We start from the raw sequence: 24,973 nt of genomic DNA, 5'->3' as shown, positions 1-24,973 counted from the left end.
TGTTGACTTCTCATTCATTTGCTGGTGCTGGATCTGTATAAGATCGTATTGGTTGGGCAGCAGGCTTCATTCCCGGCATGGAAAGTTCACCCTAGCCCTAGTGTTTGTTGACTTATTGAGGTTGTGACTCTGGAATCTACAGCTCCAGCTCTATTGTGGATGTTATGTGACTTGACACTTCCATCTCTTTATGTACCATGCATTCATGCAGGTTTTGAATTGTTGAGGTACGTTCAATGCACAATAACAAGCAAAAATGGAATTCGCAACTCGCTGGTTTGAAAGAACATATTTTATGTGTCTGAGACCTTGAGATGAGTGTAAGAACAGAGTAGGAAGGCAGGCATTGTGCTTCTATAGCCTGTAAAGGCAAGCCAGAGAACTCTCACTCTTGATGGAACCAGCTCAGACTCAGAGCAGAGGTAATTTCATTACAATGGTGTATAAAGGGGGATCGGAGCATGACAATTGAAGAGATCATGCATTCCCTACTCTGCTCAATGTCGAACAAATGTTGAGTCCTGTAGTCTAGGGAGTCAGGACTATAGTATTGTAAAGCTTTCCCCTATAGCCGTATTGCTCAGCCTCAGACATACCAGTTGTGATCTGCCCACAGATGCCAGGCATTGTGGTAGAGACACAATGAGAAACCGCAGGCTCAGTTAAGGCTGAGTAATATTTTCCTAATCAGTCATCTAGTCCTGAGGAACAGTCTCTCTTGTTCACTCCTATCCTCTCCAGTTATTCCTGATGGCCTGCATGTTTCTGCTGACTGTTACAACAGTTACAGACAACACAGATAATTTGTGCTCAGGCTATTTATTCAAACTGAGGGTTTGAATAAATAAAACAGCCAAAGCCTTTGTCCAGCCTCTGTCCCTAGCTTTCTCCCTACAGCCAAAGCCTTTGTCCAGCCTCTGTCCCTAGCTTTCTCCCCACAGCGAAAGCCATTCTGAGAAATTAATCCTGGAATCTTTGCCAAGTGGCTGTATTAACTGATAATGTCCAGACATGGTAAATATAAATGTTATCACAATGTTGCATTCTTTGATGGACCACAAAAAGTTCAAGCTCATCTAGGTAGAATAGGGAAGCTGGTGGTTTATGATGTGATAGGTCACAGAACCACAGCCTCGCTGTATCCTCATTCAATTTCCCTGTTTCGAATAGTCAAATCTGTCAGAGCATATGGCAAGACCTGTTCAGGTCAGGCCACTGACAACATATAATTGGATGATATTACTGGATCAAGCTCTTGGATAAAACACAAACCAATTCATTCTTCAGTGATCTGTAACCATGGGAAATTGGAATGTTCACAGAGTGGATTGCAGAAACTCACACTTTACCAGGGGCCATTTGAACAGGGGCCATTTGAATGGGGGCCATTTATACAGGGGCCATTTGAATGATACATTAAAATAGACTCCAATCGCCAACATAAATAGTGCTGTGTAGTTCAGTCTTCAGAGGATTCCAAGCAACTTTTCAAGACATCCAAAGACTGTGTTCAGTCTCTCTCTAACTTTCTCCCCACAGCCAAAAACTGTGTCCAGCCTCTGTCCCTAGCTTTCTCCCCACACAGGTACATTCAATGCACAATAACAAGCAAAAATGGTATCCGCATCTAGCTGGTTTGAAAGAACATATTTTATGTGGCTGAGACCAGCCTCTGTCCCTAACTTTCTTCCCACAGCCAAGGCCTTTGTCCATAATAAAGCGCTGTTCTGCCTTCTTAACAGCATTATCAACAAGGCAGGTTCTACAGGCCCTAATTTTGTCGCACCTGGACTACTGTTCAGTCGTGTTGTCAGGTGCTACAAAGAGGGACTTAGGATAATTGCAGTTGGCTGAGAACAGGGCAGTACGGCTGGCCCTTGGATATACATAGAGAGCTAACATTAATAATATGCATGTCAATCTCTCCTGGCTCAAAATGGAGGAGAGATTGACTTCATCACTACCTGTATTTGTGAGAGGTATCGACATGTTCAATGCACCGAGCTGTCTGTTTGAACTACTGACACACAGCTCAGATACCCATGCATACCCCACAAGACATGCCACCAGAGGTCTCTTCACAGTCCCCAAGTCAAGAACAGACTATGGGACGTGCACAGTACTACATAGAGCCATAACTACATGGAATTCTATTCCACATCAGGTAACTGATGCAAGCAGTAAGATTAGATTTAAAAAACAGATACAAATACACCTTATGGAACAGCGGGGACTGTGAAGCAACACAAACATAGGCACAGACACATACAAACACACACGATAACAAATGCACTATACACACATGGATTTTGTGCTGCAGATATGTGGTAGTAGAGTAGGGGCCTGAGGGCACACACTTAATGTGTTGTTGTCTAGGCTGAGGCTCTCTTTCCTCCATCCCTCCATCTCCAGTCTGTCCAGATTCAGGCTGTCTGCTCTGCTGTGCTATGGGTGGATGAACAGGGATTATCCCCGGCCCCGGCCAGCCCACCAGGTCAGCCAGAGTGGGAGGCATGGAGAGAAGCAGTGCTAAAGATTGGCTGTGGCACATGGCAGGCGAGCGGGGCGAACACTCAGGGATTAGGAAGTGGAAAAATACTTATATCAAACAACATGTGTGAGAGCTGACCCCCCTGGATCCAGGAAGCTGCAGAGAGGCCAAGAACACGTGGGCTCCTCTGTCCAACACTGCTGCTGCTGCTGCTCAGGTTTTTCCATGCCCCTCTTGACTCACTCCTGTACAGAGTAGGGCAAGTCTATGTCTGACGCTTACCGCATACCCCACCCTCAGGGCAAAGGGGTGGTTGGATCAAGATGGTTATTTCAACTTGTTATGACCGTTATCATGTTGTATCAACATGGCCAGTTGGTTGAATTAGGTATGGTTGGTTTTGTCTTATGGCTCTCTCAACTAATATTTGTTTCCATGGTTACCCTGCAATTGCGTTTGCATACGTAGGCTACTAATGTACTGCTCACTTTTAGATACCTCTTTCATATAACGTTTGACAAAATTATGCAGATTTCCTTTGAACAGTGAAGGCTGGTGGGAGGAGTTATAAGAGGATGGGCTCATTGTAATTGCTGGTATGGAATTAATGGAACTGAGTCAAACATGTGGTTTGATATAATTTGATACCGTTCCATTTATTCCATTCCAGCCATTACAATGAGCCTGTCCTCCTATAGCTCCTCCCACCACCCTCCACTGCCTTTGAAGCAGGGACAATGTGAGTGTGTGAGCATGTGTATGCTGTGTGCTTGTGTGCATGTACTGTGTGTCTTTCTTCAGATGTTCAGACTCATGTAGGCTATTTTACATCACACAACAGTGATTTACGTAGATTTTTTTTAATGAGAAATATTTCAGGTTTATCTTTATACTGTGAGGGATCCTGTGCTCCTGGAAGTATTATATCTAATGTTGCATTTCCTGGGTAGAAGCTCTCTAGGGTGTTTAGCAACAATATTTTATTCATACAGATATTTATTTTCATAGCCAAGGTATCTTAACTAACAGGAAAGCAGGAAACTGACATTTATCGCAAATGACATAGGCAGGAAGTGGGTTCCAACTAACGGCTCAGTACCTTGACCTTATTGTCTATCTCTCTCTCTCTCTCTCTCTCTCTCTCTCTCTCTCTCTCTCTCTCTCTCTCTCTCTCTCTCTCTCTCTCTCTCTCTTTCTTTCTTTCTTTCTTTCTTTCTCTCTCTCTCTCTCTTTCTCAGTGGATAAGGAGGTTACAGCACAGCACCCCTTTCAGTCACGCTACAACCATTTTCTCCATAATAAGCAGGATATTGGAAATGAAGAAGTTTGATTTGTTGCTAAGCAACTGGAGATCTATGCACCAGACTCACCTATCTCTTATGGTAAGTCTCTTCAGAAGGGTGAGTGGTGAGTGGCGAAGTTACAAAATGGCTTCAGCATCTCTGCGGAAAAAATGAATCATACCTTGATGAATACTGATTCTGCTACAATACAATCTTTGTACGTGTCAAAAGATGTCCTTCCAAATACAGGAAATGATGTGCTTAGTACCCAAAGCCCCATAAAATTAGGTGGAATGTTTTGGACAGATACATTATAAAATTAAAGATGAATTGAAATAAAAATGAAATCTCCGCCCTTTAATGCTCTGGCTTGAATGTGTAGTACAGACACTCACAGAAGCAGCACCCAGAGATGTGTCATGAATCATATGCATTATACTGTCTTGCCGTTTTCTAACATTGACGTCCTTGCCTTCACCGTGACCATGGACAGGATTCTATACTGCTTCTGGGAGGGGTTAAGATATTACAGCACCTGTCATGTTTTCTCTCTTTGTGTTTGAGAAATAGCTAGGAACACAGTAACCAAGGCGAAGCAACCTGTCTGATGATGGCACATCCACTCCTACAGAAAATATGGTCAGCAACAGGAAATGTAAATGATTTAGCGATTATAATGAATGGATACATTTTTCATTAGGGCAAATCAAGTCTGACATTTTAAAATGGAAATTACAAACTTTAGATGCTTTTTTAATCCTCAAATACACTACAGGTTTGCATTTCCTTCTGGTAGGAAAATTATCCGTTATAAAAGAGTGATCAAATTAAGATCCTACATCTGTAGCTGGCACGCCTGCTTGTAGACTTTAGAAAAGCAAGCAATAACTAAATATACTGAATAAGACTCACATTCCTTTCAATCTTTTACCCAGATTTTAGGAGAGATGCAGAGAAGCATATTTTGTTTTTAGAACCACCAGTCAGATGGATACAGACAGCTCAAGAGCTATGCTTAGATATGAAGAAAAATATACAGATGTATTTTTTACTTAGAAGCTTAAATGATTATTGCTCTAGATTGCAGGAAAAAGCAGTTTCAGGTGTTTGAAAAATGCTAAATTCTCCAACAACCACCCCCCCAGCCATCCTCACATACTTTGTGATTCGTCAGATTTTTGGGGTGCATTACGCCCCTGCTCAAGATCTTGGCACCTCCAGCACTACAGCACGAAGCCTTCATCTTTTTGAATAATGTCAAAGATAGATTATGCTCAGTATTCACTTGCACTGATATGCACTGAGGTGTCCTCCCTTTTATGCTTCACTAGACTACAAAGCGACAATGGCCAGACACAGGAAGCCTCCCTCTCATGTCAGTGAACGTTAGAAGGGAGGAGGCAGACTTCAACGTGCAGACTTTTGGCACCTGGTCCCCTCCCTAGCAGGCTAGGGGTGAGAGTGTGGACAGGAGGGGTGATAGAGAGGGAGGAGCAAAGTCCTCTTGCCAATGTGACAGTGGTACTTCCAAGTGATTGAATTTCTTTTCCTGACCGTTAATTGATTTGCGGGCCAAGACAGCTAAACACTTTGGAATGAATAATCAAACACCTGGGTGTGTACTATTGGCCAAATAATTAAATGACACTTATACAGTCAGCTGACATACATCAAAATATGTTGTAATAGATTCTAAGGGAATTCATTGTCATTTGACACATGCTACAACATGTGTATTTCTGCCCATATTAGCTCAGACACACCGGTAGGATTGTCAAACATTTGCCTGCCGCCAGTACTTAGCACCTCTGAATAAATTAACGGCAGTCAATCTCTTTTGTGTTCACACAGCGAAGACCTTGAAGTCGTCAGCCACTCAGCCTTGTTAAAATACTCCAAACCAAAAGGTGGCAGTAGCATTGTTTGGCAATGCATGTCTGTGTGTGTTGCTTAGTTTATGGTATAGATTCCAATGTAAGCTAGCTAGTTAGCTGCGCTAATGTTGCTATTTTGTAGAAAGCCCTTGTTGATATTAGCCAAATGACCACAGCTAGATAACTACCTAGCAAGATGACGAAGAAACAATTGAATTCACTCTCCGTAATCACATACTGACAGTTAGCATATTCGTTAGCTAGCACAACATAGCTAGCTAGCTAAATACACTGCACTAACTCTGCAGCTAACACAGGCAGCTGATGTATGATTTCATTAAAATGTCAATACTAGCTACAGTGGTTAGCTAGCTTGGAGGAAGTATTTTGTTTTGTGCATTGTCTGTGCACTTAGCTAACTACCATCCCATAGTCTACATTGCATATGAAGTGTGACTGGCTCATGACATTCAACCGTGATGTTATTGTCACTCATGTTGGCTCCTCACGTGGGGGTTCGTGCTCTCTAATAGGCTCAAAGTCAAGTTGTTGGCCACTGACATGATTTGCAATTCTACAAGTAGAAACATCAGGTTCGTTAAGCAGGTGCCGCTTTTGTTTTAGTAAGAGAAGGAACGGCCTCCCACTGTGACAAGTACCTATCGGCAGTCAATTAAATGTATTTATAAAAACCTGTTCCACCCAGCCAACACCAAAATGGCGCTGAACACAAAAGCTGGTAGCTGTGTGAGAGTGAGACATTTTTCTGCTATTTTTTCTTATTTGTGAGCTATATTCCTCATTACTGGGTTGTATCCACTCAGCTGTGAATAGGGTGAATCATTCTCTGACCTTGTCGAGGTTTGACTTAACTAGCTAGGCCTACTTGACTATGCTGCAAGTTTCCCACAGAGGGAATCATTTTATGGTTTATATTTACCATGTCGGGATGATCCCCACTCGCCCAGAATGAGTCAGGCAACTGACGACTGAGGAGTAATGAAAATGGAAGGTGACGTGCATGTAGGGTGTGTGTGTGCATGTGTGACTGCATGCGTGTCAGTGTGTAAGTGTGTGTGTATCTGTGAAAGGACTAGCTGTGACCTTGAGTGGCACTCTGTCTCACATGGGAAACGACAAGCTGCTAAAGCAAACACATCTGGCTCTGTTGGTCTAACTGCCACAGTGGGCTGAACCCGCTGTAAAAATGTGTGACAACTATCTGACAACCATCTGAGAACCTGGGAGTGTTGGAGCAGGAAGGGACGGCAGGGGTTCTGGCAGACTGACAGTGAGGCAGTAGGTATAGGGACGATGCGATGTGTGATGCAAACACACTCACACAGGGGCAAGGTGATCATATAGACCAGTGATCATCAACCAGATTCAGCCACGGGACAATTTTTTTCTTGAGCGGATGGTCAGAACATAATTACAAATAATTTGACTGCAAAATGACATCAAGAATCCCAAACAGATATAATAGTAGACTAAAACCTAATCATTTCAAACCTCCTGGTGTTTTTACAGTCTTTAATGTAAAAAAAAATATATATATATATATATATATTTTGCTCAGACAACTTGGGGGACCAAATAAAACCACCCGGAGACAAATTTGGCTCCGGGCCACCAGTTGGGGAACCCTGATATGGACACTTCCTCTACTGATGTGTGTATTGGGAAATAAAACTAAATTAAAACAAAAAGTAAAAGCAGCCAAACCTTGGTGGTGGTGCCAATGTTCCTGTTCAAGCTCTATCTAGTCAGTACCCTTCACTGCCTCTTATTCATATCATTTTTAGGCTGTAGGCCCATGGTTGAATCCATTGACTGTTAGAAAGATTGAAATTGAAATCTCTACAGAACAAATAGGCCCATAGGACAGGGGTATGGCTTGGTGGGATTTTAGAGAGAAGAGAGAGGTGATGCATCAAAGATGTCCGTTCTTGACAGGAAGACAAGTTGCTGTGGTAACACCTCAGTGGAAATGTGAATGCCCTGGCAATATGCTTGTAAGATAGACAAAATAAAGAATACAAGAACAAGTGAAGACAACAAATTCAGGGTACAATGTAGCCTTCAGAAGAAAGGTTCTCTTCGTGCTGTATAATTACTTTTAATTACTGCATATACCTGTAATCACAATGCAGAGAGAAATGAGGACCTCTACACAGAATCACCTTAATTCAGCCCTTTCATTTTCACTAACTATTCCTGTCCAGCTTGTCTGAAAGATTATACAAGTTTGAAATATAATGTTCTTAATCTGGCTGGAATGAAGGGTAATCTGAAAGGTTAATATGCAGTGATCATTTCAAGTGAAGAATAGTGAAGTTGTTTGAGTGGACTGTTCATGACCACATGACCATCTCTGTGTGGATCTATTTAGGCTATTTATTTATTTAATTTATTTTTATTTTACCTTTGTTTAACCAGGTAGGCAAGTTGAGAATAAGTTCTCATTTACAGCTGCGACCTGGCCAAGATAAAGCAAAGCAGTTCGACACATACAACAACACAGAGTTACACATGGAGTAAAACAAACATACAGTCAATAATACAGTACAAAAACAAGTCTATATACAATGTGAGCAAATGAGGTGAGATAAGGGAGGTAAAGGCAATAAAAAGGCCACGGTGGCAAAGTAAATACAATATAGCAATTAAAAACACTGGAATTGTAGATTTGCAGTAGGTGAATGTGCAAAGTAGAAATACTGCTATAATGGTACCTTGAGGGGAAATGACAGTTACTCACAGTTTCCCAGGTAATATGCTGCCTGTTTATACTGTTGAGGAAGGAAGAATAGGCAATTGCCTAACCATGACTCCAATATGTATTCTACTCAGGGATCATAGTAGTGTATTTTAACCCACAAACCTCCCAGGAAAGGCTTAATTATGCAAACAGCTCAACGTGAATTCCTAACTCGCCCACGCTACCAACTACTCAGATCGTACCATCAGGAAGCAAAATTCAAAATTCCCTGGTACTTTTTCAAACTCATACTTGGCTATACTTAAATACACATTGTAGGCCTATTGCAACAAACTGCCTTTCACTTTACAAGGAAAATGCAAATATCCAAGGAGCCATGTGAATGTTGTGACACATGGTGTTAGTGGTATAGTCATGTTTGTAACAGGCAACCAATAACATTAATAGTCAAAATAATAAAAACTATTATTTTTGTTAATTTAACCTAATCACAAACTATGAGGTTTATAAGGACAAATACTAGCTTGGCAGCTGACCTCCTTGATCTGAAAGGAACATCAGAAACGTGTCCGACCCCTTTAACTGTGCCCTGGTCTGGTCTGGCCTGCTGCAACGGTAAAAGCAAGGCCACAAAAACAAGTGGCCTTTTGTTGGGTCTTTCTCAGTGAGTGTTTATAAACCCTATTTCTCAACCAGGATAAAGATGCTTATTTCCTGGGCCCTCTGACCCAATTAAAAGGTCATAATGAAGCTTTGGTCTGAATGAAGTAGAACATACAGCAGAACAAACACACAGCAGAACACACAGCAGAACATACAGCAGAACACACAGTAGAACACACAGCAGAACACACAGCAGAACACACAGCAGAACACACAGTAGAACACACAGCAGAACACACAGTAGAACACACAGCAGAACACACAGTAGAACACACAGCAGAACACACAGTAGAACACAAAGTAGAACACACAGTAGAACAAACACAAAGTAGAACACACAGTAGAACAAACACACAGTAGAACACACCGTAGAACAAACACACAGTAGAACACACGGCAGACCAAACAGCAGAACACACAGTAGTCTTCACCCTTATGAATGAGGCCAGCCATATGCTTTCTATTCTTGATTGGATAAGGCTGACGACTGTATAGTCAGTTCCAATTCAGATGAGAATGACCATTGTTATAGACTAGGCTTCTGTTAGAAGTACTATTATAATATATATTATATTATGAAGTACTACTAGGCTGGAGAGTCTGATGCGTATGTTTGTCACATAGTTCCTTTTTAAATAGTTTGCCTGCTGATTCTGAGAACCATTTGTTCCGCAGAATCAGACCAAATCGGACTACCATTTATTATTTACATGTCTAATGGGGGGCAGGTAGCCTAGCAGTTATAACATTGGGCCAGTAACCAAAAGATCTGTTGACGTGCCCTTGAGGAAGACACTTACAGTGCCTTCAGAAAGTATTCATACCCCTTGACTCATCTACACACAATACCCCATAATGACAAAGTGAAAACGTGTAACAGTTTAGCTTCCGTCCCTCTCCTCGCCCCTACCTGGGCTCGAACCAAGGACCCTCTGCACACATCGACAACAGCCACCCTCGAAGCATTGTTACCCATCGCTCCACAAAAGCCACGGCCCTCGCAGAGCAAGGGGAACAACTACTTCAAGACCTCAGAGCGAGTGACGTCGCCGATTGAAACGCTTTTGGCGCGCACCACCGCTAACTAGCTAGCCATTTCACATCGGCTACACATGTTTTTAGAAATGTTAGCACATAAAAAAAAAAATGTAATACAGAAATATCTAATTTACATAGGTATTCATACCTCTGAGTCAATACTTTGTAAAAGCACCTTTGGCAGCGATTACAGCTGTGTCTTTCTGGGTAAGTCTCGAAGATGGGCGACATTGCCCATTATTATATTTCTTCAAGCTCTGTCAAATTGATTGTTGATCATTGCTAGACAACCATTTTCAGGTCTTACCATAGATTTTCAAGTAGATTTAAGTCAAAACTGTAACTCAGCCACTCAGGAATATTCACTGTCTTCTGACTAGGGGGACTGGAGTCTTTGACCATTTTTAGGGCTTTCCTCTGACACCACCTGGTATAAAGGTCCTGGATGGCAGGAAGCTTGGCCCCAGTGATGTACTGGGCTGTTCGCACTACCCTCTGTAGTGCCTTGCGGTCGGAGGCCGAGCAGTTGCCATACCAGGCAGTGATGCAACCAGTCAGGATGCTCTCGATGGTGCAGCTGTAGAACATTTTGAGGATCTGATGACCCATGCCAAATATTTTCAGTCTCCTGAGGGGGAATGGGTTTTGTCGTGCCCTCTTCACGACTGTCTTGGTGTGCTTGGACCATGTTAGTTTGTTGGGGATGTGGACACCAAGGAACTTGAAGCTCTCAACCTGCTCCACTGCAGCCCCATCGATGAGAATGGGGGCGTGCTCGGTCCTATTTTTCCTGTAGTCCACAATCATCTCCTTTGTCTTGATCATGTTGAGGGAGAGGTTGTTGTCCTGGCACCACAGGGCCAGGTCTCTGACCTCCTCCCTATAGCCTGTCTTGTCGTTGTCGGTGATCAGGACACTGTTGTGTCATCAGCTAACTTAATGATGGAAACTTCATCTCCCAGTGTCTGGTGTAAAGCAGACTGAACCAGTTTTTCCTCTAGGATTTTTCCTATTCTTAGCTACATTATGTTTCTTTTTTATCCTGAAAAACTCCCCAGTCCTTAATGATTACAAGCATACCCATAACAGAGCTAAGAGTTATCACTTCAAATAAAGCAATTAGTCAACATAATGTGGACTACAGTAGTATGAGTAGTATACACATTGTGATGCAGATTTTCCAAAGAGGGAAATAAAGGACATTTTGTCCCTGTTAGATGTAATCAGTTCAAACGGCCTTTATCACAGGAGGAAGGAGAAGAGTCTCTCTGGCAACATCACATGGTCAGAGGCCAGTCATCCAGATGTGTCTTGGCTCCTGAGAAAGGATGAATCATTCTGTTTGATATGCTGCAGGGCTGTGGCCTGTCAGCTCACCTGTCGTGAGTCACCACAGAGATATAGCCCACTCCTCATCGCCTGGTCGGCTGCCTGCCTGCCACTGGAGATAGAGCTGATCAAATCACTGGAGGAGAGGAGAGACATGTGTCATGTAGATGTTGACACTCTGCTTCTTACTTTAAAAAGCTGCTTTGAAAAGTTATCCAATTTTTTGGTAATACACTCTGACTATATCGGCCATGTTTAAAAAAAAAATATTTCCAGGTTTTGTAGATTGACTATGAATTATTGTCTCTTCAGGACGTGTTTGTAACGTTGTTTCACCTAACCTACTTTTCTTCCCAACACTTGAAGACACAGTTCAAGTGTTGTTCCATGGTGTTGCAATTAACGACTAGTGTTGATTGAGGAGACAAGAGAGAGCTGTGGCTCTTGGGATGAAAAGTGACACAATTAAAGAGACCCCAGTGAGTAATTGCCCATCTTCCTGCCAGCTCTGGAGGTCCAGCCAGCCATGCAGGCAACCACACACAGCAGGGAGACAGGAGGTGTGTGTGTTTGTGTGTATCTATGTGTGTGCGTCCGTACGTGTACGCATGTGTGTACTTGAGCTGAGCTTGCTAGTGCAGAGAGAGACAGAGGATGTCAGTGCTGAGGGTCAATGAGGAGCAATCAGTAGAAGGAGCTGAGTGAGCAGGTGTGTATGTAACGGTGTGTGTTTACTAGGCTTGATTTTACATGGCATAGGAGAGGTGCTGGGTATGGAAATAGTACTTTATCTCTCCTTCTCCTCCTTACCTGCCTGTGCAATACAACACAGTTCATGTTTGCTTGAAGGCTTGAATAGATTATTGGTATGAAACCACTTGTGGGTGTATCACTTGTCTCTGTGAATCCTAATGTTCTACTTTCTCACCCTCTCCCTTCCTGCCTAATGGAATGTGACAAGAAAGCCAGGAAAATAAAACCAAATGATCTCCTGTGCTCGCTGAGGTGACAGTGAAAAATGTGTTGTTTCAGGCCGGTAATTGATTTATTGCAGATTCTGCCATAACATTATTAGGCATGTAGTGAGCAAAACGATACATGGCCTACCTCTGCATGAGCTTCCAAGTGGCTGTAAATAGAGTACATGACTCAGCTGTGGGGGTGAATGGACTTCTTGCAGTAGTCATTACTATTAGCATGAACAGTCATATGGAAGGGTAGAGATGGTCCCCGCTACAGTGTGAGGAGAGAGAGCATGTTACCCATTCCTAATACCTCAGCAAATGCACACAGACCGGACCAGAGATTTAACATGTGAGTCAGTCTCCCCCCAGCTTGGAGGTGTGTGTGTGCGTGGGTGCGTGCGTGCGTGCGTGCGTGCGTGGTGAGAGATGGTTATTACAGTCCCAGAGCTGCACAGGAAGCCAATTCTATCTGTGATAATGGAATTGACCTGACCCTGAGGGATGCGCTCTGACATGGTTCCTCCTGGGCCTCTCTGAGGGAGAAAGGGAGAGATGGAAGGAGAGTTGGACAGAAGGATGGCGGGAGAGGGATGGACTTCTCCCAGCACACAGAGGGAGGTTACTTAATTTACTGGAGCAGGTGAGTGAATGGGACATGGCGTGGTGTGGCTAAGTAACCCCCCTCGTCGAAATCTACATGCTCACCACCCCTAAATGTAAAATAAAAATGTCCCAATTTGGGATCAATAAAATACTACTCTACTCTCTGAATGTAACCTGATTCATTGTGTATTGAAGTAATACAGTATATTGACCGTTGTTTTTATGTCCTATAAGGTTTATTGCACCGTCTAAATGACCTATATCTAACAGCTCCATATCAATAGCACTATGCAGGACAGGACATGCTCAACATGTTAAAGTCAAATAAGGACAAAACAGATCAATTATAGAGCGGTGTTCGTCCGTATACTACCCAGTTCCAGACCATGCAGGGGTGTATCCTGTGACATCTTCCTCATCTGATTACCATGTGAAAGGTTGTCCTGTGAGGCTGAATGGCACAGGGCTCCTTGTAGCCGCCATACTCTAATTAGGCATGGTAATTAAAAGAGAGTCTGTCCCTTTGTAGTGACATCTGGTTGCCCGTCCACCTCCTGTATCAGGGGTGGAGAAACAGGCCAAACAAAACTAAGTTGGCTATGACTTCCTCATCACCATGACAGGGCAAGGGGTGAGAGGTCAGGGAGACAGGAAGAGCGACCACTGGATCTCGAGGCGCTAAAACGTGTTTATGTGTGTGTGTGTGTGTGTGGTGGTATGTGTGTTTTTCTCTTCAGTGTCCAGAAGTCTGTACATATGTAAACTGATCTTGAAGGGCTCCTCTGTATGTTTTCTGTTACAGCCGGACATGTGTGTTTCTAGCCTGAGTGATATTATGTACGCATTCAAAGTCAGCTCATCTTACAACTCTCATGCATGTGTTCTTTCTTTCTGTTGACAGTGCTGAGTGCTAATACAGTACATGAGCCTTGGGCTCTGTAGGCGAAATGTATTGAGATATGTGCCCTTACTGGAGGCAGATGGCCTGCTATTCTTTCGTCTGTGTAGGAGTTAGAGAAGGAGATAGGAGTCTGCCCTACAGTGTGCATCAAAATACAGAGCTATGTGTGCACATAGTTACATTAATGCAACAGGATCAAACCAGCGGTCTGTGAGAAGGTAAACGGAATGGGTTTAATTATTCTGCACAAAACAGGGAAAAATACAGAACACACACACAGACCAGAATGTCGATACTACAGATGAAGGATCTTAATTTGACCCAGTTTGCTACAGCAGGCAAATAATCCTTTAGCAACAGGAAATGTGAATAATTATGTGGATTATAATTAACATAATTTTTTTGTAGGGTGTAATACATTTTTCGTTAGGGCAAATCAAGTCTGACATATTAAAGTGAAAATTACAGACTTTAGAAGCCTTTTCAAGCCTTGAACACACTACAAGTTTGTATTTCCTGCATATATATTCAACATGAAACTTAAATTGAAAAACAAGAGTGATTCATGCATTACTCCTATTGACACAAATCAGCTATTATTTACCTTCTGTCTCCAGCCTGTCTGTAATAGTGCAAGCAATGTCTAAAGTGTGTTCATGTGTGCTGACAACAGGTTTATGCAGTGTCCACATGTAGGATTTTAATTTGATCACCCTGTTCGAGGAGAACTTTCCTGAAATGCAGGAAATGTAAAACTTGTAGTGTATTTGAGGTTTAAAAAGGCTTCTGAAATGTGTAATTTCCACTTTGAAATTTCAGACTAGATTTTCCCTTCACGAAAAATGTATCAACCCCTACAAAAAACTTAATTAAAATCCACAAAATAATAAAAAATTCCTGTTGCTGCAGGATTATTTTCCTGCTGTAGCAAACTGGCTCAAATTAAGATCCTACATCTGTAGCAGCGCTGGACAAAAGTGTCCTGTAGACTTTATAGGAACATTAGCCAGGATAAGCAGCATAACTTACATTTAATAGATTTGTTCACTAACTAAGACTGAACTGCTGTTGTGCTAGTGTTTTTCTTAAGAAAGCGAGAGTTTCTATGTTCAAATAGCTTGCATTCTTAGGGATTTACCACTTGTGATTGACAGAAAAACAGAGTGGAAACATTATTACCTACAAAATATCAGTACATAGTAAATGCATAATAAATATTTGATAGAACTTTTAAAATGAACATTACATTTAAAAAGAAGTATGGAATCTGATGGAATTGTGTTTCCAGGTAATACAGAGGATATTACATGACCTGAAGAAATAAGTTATGATTTATATTATCACAATCTGTCTCATGAAGAAATAGCTCAATTACTATTGTAATGATCAGATACATAATCATCTTTTCACAGTTTATCATAATCTTTAATAAAGATCGATTAAAATATATTATACAGTACTAATATTTAACCTTTAAGAGTAGTCTAGAATGGCTATCATTTCAGAGTAAATATTGAACAGAAAAAACTAATCAGAAAACATGTACATTATGAAATATCCATTGACATATTCACATTCACCTAAAACAGCTTGCGCTTCATTGCCATTCATAAGATATTTCCGTTCCCTCCGTTATAATAAACAAAAGGTTTAATGTGAAGATGTCTGTCTGTGTGAGGGTGAGAGCTGCATGATAATAAGCAGCCAGACAATAACATGGGCTAGGTACCTCTGAGTAGCTAGGACGAACCGTTGCTAAGCACTTCTGGTTGCTAAGTGAGAGTGAGAGGGGGAACATTTCAGGAGCCCTTGGTGCAACGCTGAAATCTGAGGGCATTCCTTGACTTCTGGTGCTGCAGAACTGTTAAAACCCCTGTCATGTGACAGGCTAACGGTGCAGTGATAGAGACACTCCTAAAGCATCCAAAGTGTCATACAGTAGTTTTTTCCTAAGGTTAAATAAACACACACATAAACAATAACAATCTTAAAATAGGGCAACCTCATCTAATGTAGGCTGCAGTATGTACCTATATTGCAATTACTGGCAGCAACTTGACAATAAAAAAAAGTAAAAAATCTGCATAATTTATTTTATATAGTGCTGTTCATTACAAAGAGAATCTCAAAGATGAATAAAAAACAAACAAAACAAATGATCGGGTAGGTCTTGGGCAATTTTCTTCCACAGCTTCAGATGATAATGTGTTGTTCAGCCAGGTAGTTCAGAAAGGCTGGGCAGTAGATTTAGCGGAGAAAGCTTCAGTGACACAGAGGGAACAGCTAACTAAACTAACTTACCAATATAAAAAGTGTTAGCTGACAAGGCTAATTGAGGTCAGGGGCCTCCTAGTGGCCAGGGGTGCTAAGTGACCGCTTATGTAACTTATGCCTGAAGCTGGCTCTGCCTGAGTGATGCTTCGGCAGCTATAAGGGCTAGAAAGACCACCACACCTCGGCAGTAGTCAGGAAACAGTCCCCTACGAGGCGGACTCAGGAACAGAGATACAGTTGAAGTCGGAAGTTTACATACACTTATAGGTTGGAGTCATTAAAACTCGTTTTTCAACCACTCCACAAATGTCTTGTTAACAAACTATACTTTTGGCAAGTCGGTTAGGACATCTACTTTGTGCATGACACAAGTAACTTTTCCAACAATTGTTTACAGACAGATTATTTCACTGTATCACTGTATTTCACATTCACTGTATCACAATTCCAGTGGGTCAGAAGTTTACATACACTAAGTTGACTGTGCCTTTAAACAGCTTAGAAAATTCCAGAAAATTATGTCATGGCTTTAGAAGCTTCTGATAGGCTAATTGACATCATTTCAGTCAATTGGAGGTGTACATGTGGATGTATTTCAAGGCATACCTTCAAACTTAGTGCCTCTTTGCTTGACATCATGGGAAAATCAAAAGAAATCAGCCAAGACCTCAGAAAAAGAAATTGTAGACCACAAGTCTGGTTAATCCTTGGGAGCAATTTCCAGACGCCTTAAGGTGCCACGTTCATCTGTACAAACAATAGTACGCAAGTATAAACACCATGGGACCACTCAGCCGTCATACTACTCAGGAAGGAGACACTTTCTGTTTCCTAGAGATGAACGTATTTTGGTGCGAAAAGTGCGAATCAATCCCAGAACAACAGCAAAGGACCTTGTGAAGATGCTGGAGGAAACAGGTACAAAAGTATCTATATCCACAGTAAAACGAGTCCTGTATCGACATAACCTGAAAGGCCGCTCAGCAAGGATGAAGCCACTGCTCCAAAACCGTCATAAAAAAGCCAGACTATGGTTTGCAACTGCACATGGGGACAAAGATCGTACTTTTTGGAGAAATGTCCTCTGGTCTGATGAAACAAAAATAGAACTGTTTGGCCATAATGACCATCATTATGTTTGGAGGAAAAAGGGGGATGCTTGCAAGCCGAAGAACACCATCCCAACCGTGAAGCACGGGGGTGGCAGCATCATGTTGTGGGGGTGGTTTGCTGTAGGATGGACTGGTGCACTTCACAAAATAGATGGCATCATGAGGATGGAAAATTATGTGAATATATTGAAGCAACATCTCAAGACATCAGTCAGGAAGTTAAAGCTTGGTCGCAAATGGGTCTTCCAACGGGACAATGACCTCAAGCATACTTCCAAAGTTGTGGCAAAATGACTTAAGGACAACAAAGTCAGGGTATTGGAGTGGCCATCACAAAGCCCTGACCTAAATCCTATATAAAATGTGTGGGCAGAACTGAAAAAGCGTGTGCGAGCAAGGAGGCCTACAAACCTGACTCAGTTACACCAGCTCTGTCAGGAGGAATGGGCCAAAATTCACCCAACTTATTGTGGGAAGCTTGTGGAAGGCTACCCGAAATGATTCACCCAAGTTAAACAATTTAAAGGCAATGCTACCAAATACTAATTGAGTGTATGTAAACTTCTGACCCACTGGGAATGTGTGAAAGAAATAAAAGCTGAAATAAGTCATTCTCTCTACTATTTTTCTGACATTTCACATTCTTAAAATAAACTGGTGAAGGGAATTTTTACTAGGATTAAATGTCAGGAATTGTGAAAAACTGAGTTTAAATGTATTTGGCTAAGGTGTATGTAAACTTCCGACTTCAACTGTATGACACTGTCACTGTTTTCAGTCCTGTTCTGGACAATATACAGTATCAAGATGTGAACAGTGATCCATATCAACATTATCTTTAAAAATCAGTACAGGAAGATCGAGTGACGGGTAATAACTAAGACCTGCCCATACTGGTGTCCTTGAGAGACCATTAGGACCACTGCTACAGCGGGGCCTCTCCTCGTCCTATCCACCTGCCCCTCAGTGTCCATGCTTTGGTCTTTAGGGTGGACTATCAGGCAGGTCTGTGGCACTGCTCTCCAGCTCAGTGAAGCTCACCATTGGAGGGACAGTGGGCCGGGACACAGGCAACCATTTGTACTGGAGGTCCTGCGAGTAGGGGCTCAGGTCCCAATCATAGTGCTGGAGCAGGTACCCACACGCTGCCTGAAACACAAATACAGATGTCCTTCTGGTGGCAATAGAGATGTACCATAAGACACAACACAGTATGTCCCTTTAAGACGCAACACATTATGTCTCTTTAAGACACAACACATTAGGCTACATGTACAATGGAGATGTCTCTTTAAGACACAACATATTAGGCTACATGTACAATGGAGATGTCTCTTTAAGACACAACATATTAGGCTACATGTACAATGGAGATGTCTCTTTAAGACACAACATATTAGGCTACATGTACAATGGAGATGTCTCTTTAAAACACAACATATTAGGCTACATGTACAATAGAGATGTCTCTTTAAGACACAACACATTAGGCTACATGTACAATGGAGATGTCTCTTTAAAACACAACATATTAGGCTACATGTACAATAGAGATGTCCCTTTAATACACAACACATTATGTCCCTTTAAGACAACACATTAGGCTACATGAACAATCACTCTGGCCAATCTGGCTAATGAGCGCCAAATAACAGCACTGCTTGTGTCGTAGTGTCTTGTTCATCCACTGCAGAGTGGCCTTTTGGCAGGATCTCTGAAGTGACCAGTTTGATGCTAACAGTACATGAGTGACAGATCGTCCTTGCCTCTCCTCTCTCTCCCGAGAGAGTGCCTTTGCCAGAGGCGGTAAGGGGAAATGGGTAGGGGGGAGGGGAAGGGAGGGAAGGGGGGAAGATGACTCACAGCTTCTGACCTACATCCCACTGCTCTCCAGAGTCTCCTCTCTGGTCTCTGGTCACACCCATCCCATGCACTAGCCTGGCCAAGACAGAGACAGCCAGCCACCTCTCTAGTGATTGTGCCTCAGTAATGACCACACTCCTGCAGTTGGGATGGGCCAGGTAATAAATCACAAGGATAAGGACAGAGCATGTTCAGGACAGATTCCATCAGGCTATTATTCCAATGCATGTGATTTAAAAAGCTAAAAAAAATGTTGATGCATGACACTAATTTAGTGTCACACTAACATGACACTAACCCCATGTATCTTCTTGTAATATATCCCTCCATGCTTAAAGGGAAATATATGATTGGCTTTACTTAGATATAATATATATCAACCCTTAGAGTATATCCATGACTCTCACATCTTGTCACCTCTCATACCACTCTTATACAGTAGTAGTGTTGTTGGTTTTGCTGTAGAGAGAACCCACTGGGCACAGACATCAGTTCAAAACATGTCACCATCTCACTGGATTTAGATTAAAAGTTGGGTGAAAAAAATACAAAATTCACTTAGGTTGATGACCATTTGCAAATCCAATTAGTTTTCCACGTTGATTCAACGTCATCACATATAATTTTTTGTTGTTGAAATGACGTGGAAACGACGCTGATTCAACCCGCTTTGGCCCAGTGTGAAAGCCCTGCTGATGTGTGTGTAGGTGTGGAGGCTGCCATGTGTAAAGGAGGATGACAAATGGACTGTCCCCTCAGGGGTGGCCTGGGTTTGGGGGACTGGCCACGTTGGATTTCACTAAGCCAAACAGTGATGCCTCATCTCTTCCATGACATGAAACCGCCCTGTCACCCCCCGCTCCTCAGAATGGGTATGTCTGGGTGCAATGTTACCGTCACTGCCCACTTGTTAGCAGCCTTGACATGACAGTATATCACTTCTTTATAACGCAATATCACCTAGGATTTGAACTTAAGCGCTGTGAATCTGTCTCAAGTACGACAATGGACACTTATAGGGCCTATACAGTATATACCATCAAAACCTGTTACTGGGTGTCTGTAAACAACGGGGAGGAATTGCATTCTAGTCAACATATGAGAATAATGTGTTATTACTTTTACAAAACATCAACATTGCTTTTATCGCTTGAGAATTTGACCTGAGCTAGGTAAAGTGGCTGTTTTGATACAACAGACTCAGTACAGCTCATCCTCTCAAACCACTCTGTCTGTTGCCATGGTAACTGTCTCAAAGATATGCTTTCTGCTCTGGCTCTGTCATCAAATATCAGTTACTCAGAGAGACACAATATCTCATATATGAGTTTGAGACCAATACAGTATTTTCCCTATATACCTACCTCCACCATAATTAAGCAATGACACAATGGATTGCATTCCATTCCTACAAACAAAACCCCTAAGCCAGCTAACCAGTTCTTATAGCAGCCATATGGCCGCCTTTGTCAGTCAGCACATCTGTATGCAGCGTAAGTATAGTTCAGCATCAACTCTCCCATGATAAGATGATCAGGGTTGAGTCATCCCTCACAACAGCCTTGTCTGTCCGCATGCACTAAATCATTGAACAGGAGAAGGGAGGGTGATTATTTTCTCCTAGGAAAAAAAAGATGTATGGAAGTTGATGACATCCGTAAGCACACACCAGCTCCTCCTGTTACAATGCTGTGTCTTTGGAGTCTCTTACTACTGCATAGTTCTGAACATCTGCAATTCCCAGGGTGAATGACGGGCTGGATGAAGTACTGTGGTGTTACCTACCGTCTATTTGACTGACAGTATCTGGTTTTATTGGATAAAAAGCAATAGAGAGTGAGTCATACTCCCTGCTGAGTGGATGGTAATCTCCCAGATCCTTGTCTATCAGTGGGCATTAGAGAGCTCAGTACAGACACTCAGTTCAGTACGTCAGAGGAAGCAGGCTGATCTGTGGCACTTCCAAATGGCACCTTATTCCCTATATAGTGCACTACTTTTGAGCAGAGCCCTATGGGCGTCACTACGGTGTCTATGGGCCCTGGTCAAAAGTAGAACGCTAAAAAGGGAATACGGTGCCATTTGGGACACAGCCAGGGTAGTAGGAACCCAGCCTCCCTCACCGCCCCACAGAGGTCTGATATGATCTGTCGACCAGGCCAGGGTAGTAGGAACCCAGCCTCCCTCACCGCCCCACAGAGGTCTGATATGATCTGTCGACCAGGCCAGGGTAGTAGGAACCCAGCCTCCCTCACCGCCCCACAGAGGTCTGATATGATCTGTCGACCAGGCCAGGGTAGTAGGAACCCAGCCTCCCTCACCGCCCCACAGAGGTCTGATATGATCTGTCGACCAGGCCAGGGTAGTAGGAACCCAGCCTCCCTCACCGCCCCGCAGAGGTCTGATATGATCTGTCGACCAGGCCAGGGTAGTAGGAACCCAGCCTCCCTCACCGCCCCACAGAGGTCTGATATGATCTGTCGACCAGGCCAGGGTAGTAGGAACCCAGCCTCCCTCACCGCCCCGCAGAGGTCTGATATGATCTGTCGACCAGGCCAGGGTAGTAGGAACCCAGCCTCCCTCACCGCCCCGCAGAGGTCTGATATGATCTGTCGACCAGGCCAGGGTAGTAGGAACCCAGCCTCCCTCACCGCCCCGCAGAGGTCTGATATGATCTGTCGACCAGGCCAGGGTAGTAGGAACCCAGCCTCCCTCACCGCCCCGCAGAGGTCTGATATGATCTGTCGACCAGGCCAGGGTAATAGGAACCCAGCCTCCCTCACCGCCCCGCAGAGGTCTGATATGATCTGTCGACCAGGCCAGGGTAATAGGAACCCAGCCTCCCTCACCGCCCCGCAGAGGTCTGATATGATCTGTCGACCAGGCCAGGGTAGTAGGAACCTAGCCTCCCTCACCGCCCCGCAGAGGTCTGATATGATCTGCCGACCCAGGCCAGGGGTAGTAGGGAACCCAGCCTCCCTCACCGCCCCGCAGAGGTCTGATATGATCTGTCGACCAGGCCAGGGTAGTAGGAACCCAGCCTCCCTCATGCCCCACAGGGGTCTGATGTGATCTGTCGACCAGGCCAGGCCAGGCCAGGAGGACGTAGTGTGGTGTGTATGTGGGGGTTTAAGCAGCTGCTGTTGTTAAAACAATTGTTGCTGTGTTGGTGTAATGTTGCTGAGTGTAATTACTGGACATCATGTGTCACCACCACCGGCCGACCCTGACTGCGAACAGCAAACATGGGACATCAATATCCCTGTCAACAGGGCCTGTCTCACATCTCTCTGTGCCATAGACAGATAAGCAAAGCGAGCTCTGGTGATCAGATGCAATGACTCCTGCCTCCTGCCTCCTGCCCATCTAAGCCACCGAATATATACTACCAGTACACACCCATGCCCACCACATTATCATAGACACCGGCAACAGGAAGTGGATCCCCTCCCACCTGTCATTGTTGTCATTATGGCCGCAGCACACCTGTCCTTTTTCTCACCTGCCTCCCACTGAGTGTTCCGGGTCTGGACAGACAGTGCCTGTAACCCAAATGGCACCCTATTCTATTTGTAGTGCACTACTTTTGACCAGGGCCTCTGGTCAAAAGTAGAACACTATATAGGGAATAGGGTGTCATTTGGGACGCACACAGACAGTCTCAGTCAGCGGTTGCTAGCCTGGTAATGACGCCACAGAGGGCCGTGCACAGCTGGCCTTTTCTTACAAGCAGCCAATAGAACATCCACAGCAACACTTACCACCGTAACAACATTACCCCTTTAGCCAAGAGGAATCCCTACTGAACATCCCTGTCCCTGTCTCCTGAGGGGTGCTTTACTTGCTGGAGAAACTGACTGTAGACTTCAGGCACTGCAGACAGACCATTCCTATCTAAATGGTCAGTAATGTAGGACTTTTTTTATAAAAAAATGTACATAGACCTTATAGTATTTAAATTTAAAGGACATTGGTAGCGTCATGTCAAATCCATTAAAAAAAAGATCAACGATAACTTTGGCGGGGAAAAATAAAATAAGAGTGATGAGAGGAGAGAAAAGTGATTAGAGTAGAAAGATTAGGGAGGAGAGGGAAGGAAAGGAGAGGAGTCACCTTGAGAAAGACGTTGTTCAGCTGGACTCCGATGCAGTTCCTGGGGCCGTTGCCTAGGCTGCAGAGAAGGTGCTCCTGTCCTGCGTTTCTAAGACAGACAACAAAGCACAGCATAACCAATCATTACATAACAGTCTTCTCTTCCCACTCGGTTTCATTTCTCTGTCCTCATATGACTAGAGCTGAGACCTCGGGGTGCTGTGGTTTGTAGCTGTCACGTCCTGCCACGGTGCAGAGATGTGGGGTGACGACCCTGGTGATTAAGTCAGCAGCATCAGGGAGCCAACAGAACAGACAATGCTATCACTACCTTTAGGACTATGCAAGTAGAGACTGCCTACCATGGAGTTCTATGTAAAGCAGTGCTATATATTCATATCATATACAACAATAATTTGTACCTATTCACAAATCCATATAATTGACATCATGTTATGTTGTCATAGTACAGTATATGTCCATATACAGGTGCAGGATATTAATTTGAGCCAGTTTGCTACAGCAAGAAAATAATCCTGCAGCAACAGGACATTTTAATTGTTATGTGGATTATAATTCATTTACAATTTTGTAGGGGTAGATACATTTTTTGCAAGGGAAAATTAAGTCTGAAATTACAAACTTCAGAAGCCTTTTTAAACCTCAAATACACTATACGTTTAAAAAGTTCTCCTCCAACAGGGTGATCAATTTAAGATCCTACATCTGTAGCAGTTGGACTGACAGCAGGAACTTACTTACTCGTCTCTGCACCACACACATTAACTAACATGTTTTTGATATAATTCTCTTTCTCCACTCGCATTACAGGAAGGAATTAAGTGGAGTGAGAGAGAGAAGAACCATATTGGCTTGCTCTGAGACAGGACTGTGGACTAATGCACTAAGTGGACAGAGATGAAGTGCAAGTTCTGAGTGGCTGGCTTCCAGAATCATGCAGAGCTGTGTTTCCGACCAGATCATCGGATCCTGCAGTCAGTTTCAACAATGTTATTCTAATGTGTGAAATGGTTTTCCATCCCCCTTGTTGTACTTCCTGGGAGTAATACAACTGTGATAATGTAAAGCATTTTGAACAAACATACTTGCAACAGAGTGTAGGGAAATATATACAGTATGTTCATGTAAGTATTTTCTACACTCAACCTGACATAAAGGCACCCAATAAATAAGTGTTGCCTCCCCCTCTCTATCACTGTTTACCAGTGAGTATGCAGTCAGTCACTATGACGCAGGGAGGGGGTCCAACACTCTGCTATGAGTCACACCTGCAGATGACTGACATATCAATCACCTCAGGGGTCAAGCATATCACAGTCTCCAGAAAGCAATATAGAAGAGGTTGAAAACAGCCCACACAAACAATAACTGAATGTATAAAACCGTCATTGTTCAGTCAGAATGTCGGGCAGAATGACTACTGTTTAGAGTGTCTGAGTCTTTAGAATTGTTCAAAATGTCTGCATGTTCAGTTACAGTAGAATGTCTGATTGTGTACATGCGTTTAGATCAGTATGTTTATCGTCATTATTAAGGTCAGAGTAAAAAAGATGCTTCCGGAGGAGGACCTGCACACTGCATGTGGCGTACAGGCACATAATGTGATTCCTGCACCTGGTGATCAAGCCTCGTTACATAACGGTGACCAATGTTGAAAGCCACAGTAATATCAGACATGCACATTTCCTAAATTAAACAATGTCATGATTAATACATATCTGTAGCAGTGACCCGCTCTGTGA

The 24,973-nt window shown here is 43.2% G+C and overlaps 1 protein-coding gene and 1 long non-coding RNA gene across 2 annotated transcripts in view; one reads left to right on the top strand and one right to left on the bottom strand.

Moving 5' to 3' along the window:
* The first annotated feature begins 120 nt into the window (after nt 1-120).
* On the top strand, nt 121-24,946 carry LOC139553335 (uncharacterized). Its single transcript, XR_011670637.1, has 3 exons — nt 121-227; nt 3,730-3,873; nt 24,042-24,946. It is a non-coding gene; the product is annotated as an uncharacterized lncRNA (long non-coding RNA).
* LOC139553275 (putative cytochrome P450 120) overlaps nt 14,084-24,973 on the bottom strand; it is a 46,404-nt gene continuing 35,514 nt past the window's right edge. The window contains exons 10-11 of the mRNA XM_071365473.1: nt 23,232-23,319; nt 14,084-18,404 (exon numbers count right to left, since the gene is read on the bottom strand). Coding sequence (XP_071221574.1) covers nt 18,240-18,404; nt 23,232-23,319 — 253 coding nt within the window. The 3' untranslated portion in view covers nt 14,084-18,239. The remainder of the gene's footprint in view (nt 18,405-23,231; nt 23,320-24,973) is intronic.

Source organism: Salvelinus alpinus, chromosome 1 (assembly GCF_045679555.1).
Source record: "Salvelinus alpinus chromosome 1, SLU_Salpinus.1, whole genome shotgun sequence".
In the NCBI taxonomy this organism is placed as follows: Eukaryota; Metazoa; Chordata; class Actinopteri; order Salmoniformes; family Salmonidae; genus Salvelinus; species Salvelinus alpinus.
This window is presented reverse-complemented; position numbering and strand designations above follow the sequence as displayed.